Source organism: Cupressus sempervirens, chromosome 1 (assembly GCF_028749045.1).
Source record: "Cupressus sempervirens isolate cs-2001-9-10 chromosome 1, ASM2874904v1, whole genome shotgun sequence".
Taxonomy (NCBI): Eukaryota; Viridiplantae; Streptophyta; class Pinopsida; order Cupressales; family Cupressaceae; genus Cupressus; species Cupressus sempervirens.
In genome coordinates, this window is record NC_143118.1 from 759858226 (window position 1) to 759865906 (window position 7681).

The 7681-nt window shown below is 36.9% G+C and overlaps 1 protein-coding gene across 11 annotated transcripts; it reads left to right on the forward strand.

The window, feature by feature from the left end:
* Window positions 1-783: 783 nt before the first annotated feature.
* LOC149580120 (uncharacterized) lies at window positions 784-5339 on the forward strand. Of its 11 annotated transcripts, none has more exons than XM_089789479.1 (5): window positions 837-1218; window positions 1297-1368; window positions 1498-3539; window positions 4141-4456; window positions 4686-5339. In XM_089789479.1, exons 3-5 carry the CDS (start codon window positions 2427-2429, stop codon window positions 5249-5251), a joined length of 1995 nt encoding a protein of 664 aa, XP_089645605.1. In that variant the 5' UTR covers window positions 837-1218; window positions 1297-1368; window positions 1498-2426; the 3' UTR covers window positions 5252-5339. The 11 variants fall into 11 exon arrangements, 9 of the variants coding, with proteins under 9 accessions (XP_089645626.1, XP_089645621.1, XP_089645605.1 ...); XM_089789488.1 differs by having other exon boundaries at window positions 1887-3539; XM_089789460.1 differs by having other exon boundaries at window positions 837-1673; window positions 1756-3539.
* The last annotated feature ends 2342 nt before the right edge of the window (window positions 5340-7681 follow it).

Here is a 7681-nt window from a genome sequence, read left to right on the forward strand (position 1 = left end):
AGTTTGTACTTCATTAATAACAATTCAAATGCTCATGTAGCACCCATGCTTTTGGAGGAGGATAATCAAAGTACAAGCCATAATGACCAAGATCCTATAAAGTTCATTATAGATGAAAAATGGTGCAAAGATAGCAACAAAAGTTGCATAGAAGACAAATTATTTAAAAGAAAGGACAAACCTCGATGAAAGAAAGGTTTAATAGGGTGTATTCCATGGTTACCAAGGAAGACAAAATAATAAAGATTTTAAAATTATCTTTCCAATGTTCTACTATGTATAGAAAATATTATTAGAAAACTATTTTGTGTCAACATTTAGTAACTTAATTTGATATATAAAACTATCGGCGTAACTCTTTCACCCTTCAAAGATGCAAGTGCTAGTAATAATAGACTATGAACAATAATTGAACCCCATCCCTTCCATAAAACTAAACTAACACCGTATTTTCTTATAAAAAAAATATTTCTCTCTAATATCAATTTGATTAATCTGCAATTAAATATCATAAAACTACATTTAGTTTCCTCGTCCGTATTCTTTCCCCCCATATAAAATGTGCGATCAGCGGTATTTACTTACGGAAGTACAATGCTCAAACAGAAATTCAACCCATCACGCGCAAGCACCACAGATGTGCAATAAACCAAATGAATTAAGTGCACCTAACCCACAGATTTTTTTTTTAAATGGAAAAATATAGAAGAAACAACATCATTCATGACAAACCTTCCCCACTCCAGTCCAAAGGCATATAAATACAGTACAAAATGTCAAACAAATCTTCTTAAATAAAATTCCAAAATTTTACATGTCTTACTAAAATATCCATTTTTCGTGCATCAGTTCCACGCTGGACTGGTTCTACGGAATCATACTGCTGGATAGGCGATACGTCAACTCACCTTTCGAACCGTGTTATTTCCTTATGTGGGTTTTACTAGAGACCACCAGACACTGTCCGAAATCCGCAAAAATTGACCCCCTAAACCGCCTGTGAAACCATCAAATTCGTATGTTCCTGTGATTGAAATTCGATCAGGTGTTGACAGGCGCGGATATCCAGGTGATTATAGGGTATTGTAGTGGACAGAATCCTCAAAAATGCTTTGCCGAGTCTTCTTAACTGGCTCGGGGTTTGTGCTGACGAAGGAAGTGTTGCTGGGATTTTGTAAGCTGGAATTGTTTTTTCATCGGACAGGATTCGTGTGACGGGTATGCCGGCAATGCTTGTACGGTTCTTTTGATGTTGAGGAAAGCTAGGGTTTGAAAAGTGTTTGATGTTGTCTGTAGCTGCCAGTGCCGAGAAAAGTGCAGAAACGAGGTGCGTGAAATGTACCCAAATGAGCTTTGTCTTCAGACGAGGTAATTTTTCGTGTGCTGTCTTCTGATCTGTTTTTGACCTAGTTATGGTTCTTAGTTATCAGTGTTTAGCGGGATGGCTTTTAAGGGGGTGGGTTAGGCACTGAGCAGAATGGCGTGATTTTTGTACAGGTAGAAGAAATTAGTTCTAGATTTGGGTTGTAAGTTTTTGGTGGAAGGACTTGTTTGAATTGTTTAAGGTTTATCAGAAGTTCTGTTTCTGACTGCTCGGAGTGGAACGAACTTCTGAGGTTTGTGCTAGAAAAAGGGGTGTTAGGGGTTAAGCTGACTATTTTTTCTTGAGAAAGGTTAACTTTTTAAAAGAGAAATCAGTCATAGCATCAGTGCAAGAGTAAACCTTTCTAAGCTGACTATTTTTTCTTGAGAAAGGTTAACTTTTTAAAAGAGAAATCAGTCATAGCATCAGTGCAAGAGTAAACCTTTCTTTATGAGGGCTTATTCACAGTTATTAGGTTGGAGCTCAAAAGTTTAACTTGTAAGCTTCTGGCTTTTTTTTTCAGAGAAAGCTTGGTCGTCTGTAGTATAAAAAAAAGCAGTGTTAGAAATGAATTGGCCTTGGTTTGGTGGGTAGCCTTTGAGATTTTTGAAAGCTCAGTGTGTCGAAAGTTGTATTTTGGTTTTCAAAAGACGTTCAATGATATGGTATTATCAGCGTTGGGACATTATATGGCTGGATCTTGGTTTTAGCAGTACAAGTCGGTTCTTTTAGGGGAGCTGATGATCTTTTGGCTTGTCAAGTTCTGGTGGAAGGGCTTGTTTGGATAATGAGTGTTTTCTAAGATGAATTGGATCTGTCTGTGTTGAACAAAATTTCTGCGACCAATGAAATCTAGGAAAACTTGGATTACTACAAAAAGCATATACGATTTAGAAATGGTGGTTGGGTTTTTTTGGGAAGGTTTAAGAATTTTTGAAGTTTAAGGGTTTTAAGAGCAAGGTTTAATGAAAAGAGCACGCAGAGTGTTTTCACTGGACAGGGTTAGTTGTGAGGGTTCCAGGAGTTTGATGATTTTTTAAACTTCCAAGGTGGTTTTGAAGTCATGGATTTCCCCTTCTCAAAACAGGCTCCGACAATGCAAGCTGGAGGCAGTTCTGTCAGCAAGAATGTTTCCCCTATTTCTAATTCTAATTCCAAATCCTTTGAAATTTTTGAGAGGAGAGGTGGTATTGAAGCTTCCTCCCAAGGTTTGAGACACTTTAATGCAATTGATCTGGGTGGTAGTGGTGAAATTAAGAGGGATGTGCGCTCTTCGGCCATGAACTTTGGGCAGGGAGTCCCAGCTGGAGATAATACTTCTCTTAATGGAGTTGAGTCTGAAATTATGCTTTCGTTGGATGAGATTCTGGATGATTTGCATAAGAAGGTTGTTTCTGGTGATGTTAATGAATTTGGAGTCAGGGGGAGCTCTGCAAATCCTCTTGGTTTTGGGCCTGGGAATCCTATAGGTGAACGTAGTGTTGCCAACTTACCTCAGAGAAATGAACAACAAAGGGGCGTGCATCTAGGTATACCCAACCGACACGAGGGAGAAGTAGCCGGTCCATCACCAGTTTTATCAACAAGTGGCAACCAAAGCAGGTATACAATAGCAGGTCCTTCAGCTATGGGAGAAAAATCAAAGGAAGTTCCTAGATCAGAGGTTGAAGGTACGAGTCTTACTGGGGATATTAGTAGTCTCCAAGGAAATCAGCAACAGGATGAAGCAGCAAATTTCAGAGGATCAAGTGAACAGCATCAGGAAGAAGATGCAGCTGTACAAGGATTAAATGAATCATATAAGGGGGGAGCTTTAGGCTCACTAGAAACCAATGATCAGAGTAAGGGAGAAGTGACAGAAGTTGTTCAAATCAATGATCACAGTAAGGGTCAAACATCAGGATCTGTTGGGATTCTCAGTCAAAGTACAAGCCAAGCTGCAGGATCAGAAGCTATTCGTGACCAAGATAAGGGAAAAATGCTGGCACAGTCAGATAAAGCTTTAGGGCCTGTTATTGGGGGAGTGCTGGAACCTATTTTAAGTACTCCCAGAAGAGGAAGACAAATATCACGCAAATTTACTGAAATTATTCAGTCACCAGATTGGTTACCTGAAGGATGGTTTACTGAACTAAAAACCCGAGAAACAGGTTCAAGTGCTGGTACAAAAGACAAGGTAGCTAGTCTGTCACATTTATCTAATTTCTGCTGCTTTTGGATTTATGCTATGCAATCTTGAATATATGTTAGCTGAATGCTTCAACAATTTTATGATTCGTTGGGTTATATAATGTCTGAGAATCGAGATAATAGGGTTCTGAGCTTGAGATTGGTTTCATGCATAAAAATGCCTTCTTTGGAGGTTGTGGATTTTAAGCTGTAGAGTAGAGCTTTGTATCTTAGGGAATGCATGTTGTTGTGCAATTCTATATCTCATTTGAAAGAGTTCAGAGTAGAATCTTATTATCTTTTTTGATAGTGTCTAAATTTAAGTTGATTTTCTGATTGAAGTGATGAATGTGAATTTTTCCTTGGAATCAAGCAGCTAGCAGATGCAGGTCTTGGGCTGGTATTGTTTGACTCGTATACTAACATATAATAATGGAACTCCGATTTTAATTGCCAGCATTTATACAGTAGTAGTTTGAGTTTCAGTATTGGGAATGGTATGAAAATTTTGATCTCCAAATCTGTATGCTTCATGCCTGTCTGAGATTGCTTATGAATTGCATGAACTGGCTCATAAAATTTGTTACTTTTTATTGTCCTGTCTGCAGTATTTCTATGATCCTGTATCTCAACGGCGATTTAGATCCAAAGCAGAAGTGTTCAGTTTTCTTGAAACTGGGAAGATTGGAAGGTATAAACCAAAAGCCAAGTCTGAAGGTGAAGTTGGTCGTAAAAGGAAGGTTTCTAGTGGTACATTCCAGAATGCCTCATTTGATCCCAATATAAGGCCAACCAAAGTTAGATGGGTTTTAAATGACTCTGAAGGTTCTTGGATTCCATTTATTAATGAAGATGATGTGAATGGATTCAACAGTAAAGAAGGGGAATGCAGTTTTGATCTAAATAGCAACAGTGCGGACGCATGTAAAGAGTAACTTCGTCTGAACTTTCTTATTCCTTTGGTTTTCCTTCCTCATTCAATTAGTAATAGATGTACAGACTTCTCACCTTCTTTCATTAACAATTAGGCTTTTTTCAAGAATGTTTGCATACTACTAAGCTTGATGCCCATTTGGTACATCTCTTACATCTGTGGGGATAACTTTTAGGTTATTGATAGGTAGTTTGCTGCTGAGCTAATGTTTGTCTGCAGATGATCATGTACAGGGGGAAACAACAGCCTTAAAGGACAGACGTTGGTCAACGAGCCTTAAAAGCAATACCATTAAGTCCAGAACTATCCCCTCCAGAAGGAAAAAAGTTCGAAAGAGGGATTTTCCTTTGTCAAATCCTTGTTTTGAATATGCTGTCCAAACATTAACAGGAACGATTCCAAATCTAGAAGAAAATCTAGCCCTTTCACATGCTCTTCAAAGTTATTTTGTCACAGAAGCAACTCCACTACGAATTTTAGGTGTTGATTCACGTAAATCTATTGAAATAGTTTCTGATAAGCATCCAATCTATCAGCTGACGAACAACTTCACGGAGAGTCCTATTTGTGCTTCAGATAGTTTACCTGGGAAAGAATTGAATGGTTGTACACACAGTTGTAGAGAGAAACAACTTACTAGACAAGATACTAAAAAATTACTTGAACCCCTTGGGAGGAAGCTCTGTAATCAAGCTATAAATGTGCTGAAAGGGCATAAGTTCTCTAGTCTCTTTTTAGAGAAGCTGCCAAACCGTATTCTAAATTCTTCACTAGCTTCTGACTGAACTTGTATTGTAGCATTCATAGTTTAAGTGTGCTCTTGTCATTGTGCCATATCCGAATTTCTTTGAAATAGACTTGATCTTGAAATCATTGAGTCTAACCCATTCATTCAACCCAATCTGCTGTTCAATTTCATTGATTAGGTGAATACATATCAGGCCTGATGTTAAGGATTGCTTGGGATATACTAGAGCCTGGGGTTTGCATTTTGTTAGGGATTGTTTTTTTTAGGAAATGCACTTTATCTCTTAGTTGAAGACATTCACATTCATCAAGGGCTAGCTTTATGTCAAAAATGAGCATTCTAGCTTTGCCTTGCTAAGGTGGTTTGAGACCATTTTGTTGCTGACGCTATTTTGTGTTTCATATAATCTCATTATTTATAAATTAAATTTTTTGGCCCTAATAAAAGTAATTTTTGCATAGCTAAAATACTGTTTATCTCTGATGGCTGGGATGATCATGGCATATTTGGTATTCTTTTAAAACCAAGATAAATACCTCTGCCAATCTATGGGTGTGCATTTCTCTTTCATATGTCAAAGTTCTCAGATGTGTTCTGAAAGCTAAGAAATACAACCTATTACTTGTGAAGATTTCTGGATAAAATTTGGGTAGAGGTTTTAACACCAATGTTTCAGACCACACTCTGTTATCCATCACAAGGCAAAAACTGCAACAGCGATGTAAATCCTCTGCAGTTTTTAACAAAATTTCTTACAAATAACAAATTTGGATGTGGAAAACTACTGCTTCTAATTACTACATATTCCAAGCAGTTGGTTACCTTATGGTAAAAGCACTTAATTATCAGAGCTTTTCTGCAACTACCACTAGCAAAGGCATTCATTGGTTCATAATAGCAGACTATTAAACATTTTCTCCAACAAAGTGTTGAATTTATTTTGTTCCTGCAACAGGGATCATAGTGGTAAAGGTACAATTATTCTACAAAAACCCAGGGCCATCATGATGAAGTAAAACTTGGTAGGTTGACATGTGCATGAACTTTTAGATTCACGCATTTAATCAGCTTCACAGTTGCATTTTGAATGCTTATTTGAATCACAATGCTCTAATGTAATTCCAGTTGTAATGGAATTGCTTCAAGGCAAGTTATGTTATCAATAGGTTTAGTTGCATTTTGAATGCTTATTTGAATCACAATGCTTTAATGTAATTCCAGTTGTAATGGAATTGCTTCAAGGCAAGTTATGTTATCAATAGGTTTTTGGCTATAGAGGGGATTGATTCTGTCACATGTTGAACTTGATTTATATTTCTGCTATTTAGTTTAGTAGCGAGGTCAGTGATTTGCCGAACTATTTAGTGGATTTGATGTCAGAAGGCACTTACATATAGGTGTATGAGCCCATGAATAAATTTGGCAGAATGGGTACAACCTCAATCTTGTATTACAAAATGAATTATAGGATCGACCTTGAGTTTTCCTTTTCAACTGAAGGAATATGTGAATAGAATCATAAAAAGATAAACAAGCTAACATATGAGCGATATGCTATGCAAGCAAGCATCATTAAAAAGAGCAATGGAGGAATCTCTTGACAGCAAGGGGCAGTTAACAGAGCTGTTAGCAAGGGAATTTAGATGCTTAGTAGAATGTGAGATGGCCAATAGTTCATTTATAATGTTTGTTAGCTATTGAATTTTGCACTCGCCCCAGTTTGACAAAATGCAGTCTCCATCTCCAAGTCAGCAGAGAAAAGTATATAGTGAACAGTGCCAACATTTGCACTTTTTCCCATAGTTTTGTTTGCCAATGAAATAAGAGGTGCTATCAAGTGATCAATAGGCACAAATATTTGTAGCTCTGTTCACCAAGTTTTGCACATTCAGTTTTTCAAGTCATTTTATGGAGTGCCTAGTCAAGAGGGCTATAAATATTCATATGTTTATGCATATCAGCTATTTGGTAGTACTTGTATGTGTTGTTACGAATATTCAAGAAATTTAGGTTTGATAATTAATAATTTTTCGATGCTTTACAACAAAGAAGTAACTTTGAAGGTATTTTTTTATTGGTATGGACAGTCATTATAAAGATGCTCGCGATGACACTATGTTTCTATTAAAGTATATTAAATTTATATCAGATTTGAATGATTTCTAATCTCTGATTTATTGTCTGTGAATTCTGTTCAGAATATGACAGTCTTGATATGAGAAATCTTTGTTTCTGGATTTGATTGTGTATGTCTTTTTAGCGTCGACGTTTTGGATTACACTTTGTGATCCATTATCAGGATGAGAGAAGTAAGAATAGAATAGTAAAATGTTTCAATTGTATGTGATATGTATTCAATATTTATAAATACTGAATGTTAAGGTATAATTTCAGAACTCGCACCGAAGGCAGAGCATCAATGAATTTTGATGCTCTCTTGCCTGGCCGAGTATTAGCATATATATGG

Excerpts from the sequence above, each read along its gene's own strand:
- LOC149580120 (XM_089789460.1), top strand. The coding sequence starts at position 2,427 with ATGGATTTCCCCTTCTCAAAACAGGCTCCGACAATGCAAGCTGGAGGC. Across the intron at positions 3,540-4,140 it reads GTGCTGGTACAAAAGACAAG|TATTTCTATGATCCTGTATC; the intron begins GTAGCTAGTCTG and ends TCCTGTCTGCAG. Across the intron at positions 4,457-4,685 it reads TAGCAACAGTGCGGACGCAT|ATGATCATGTACAGGGGGAA; the intron begins GTAAAGAGTAAC and ends GTTTGTCTGCAG.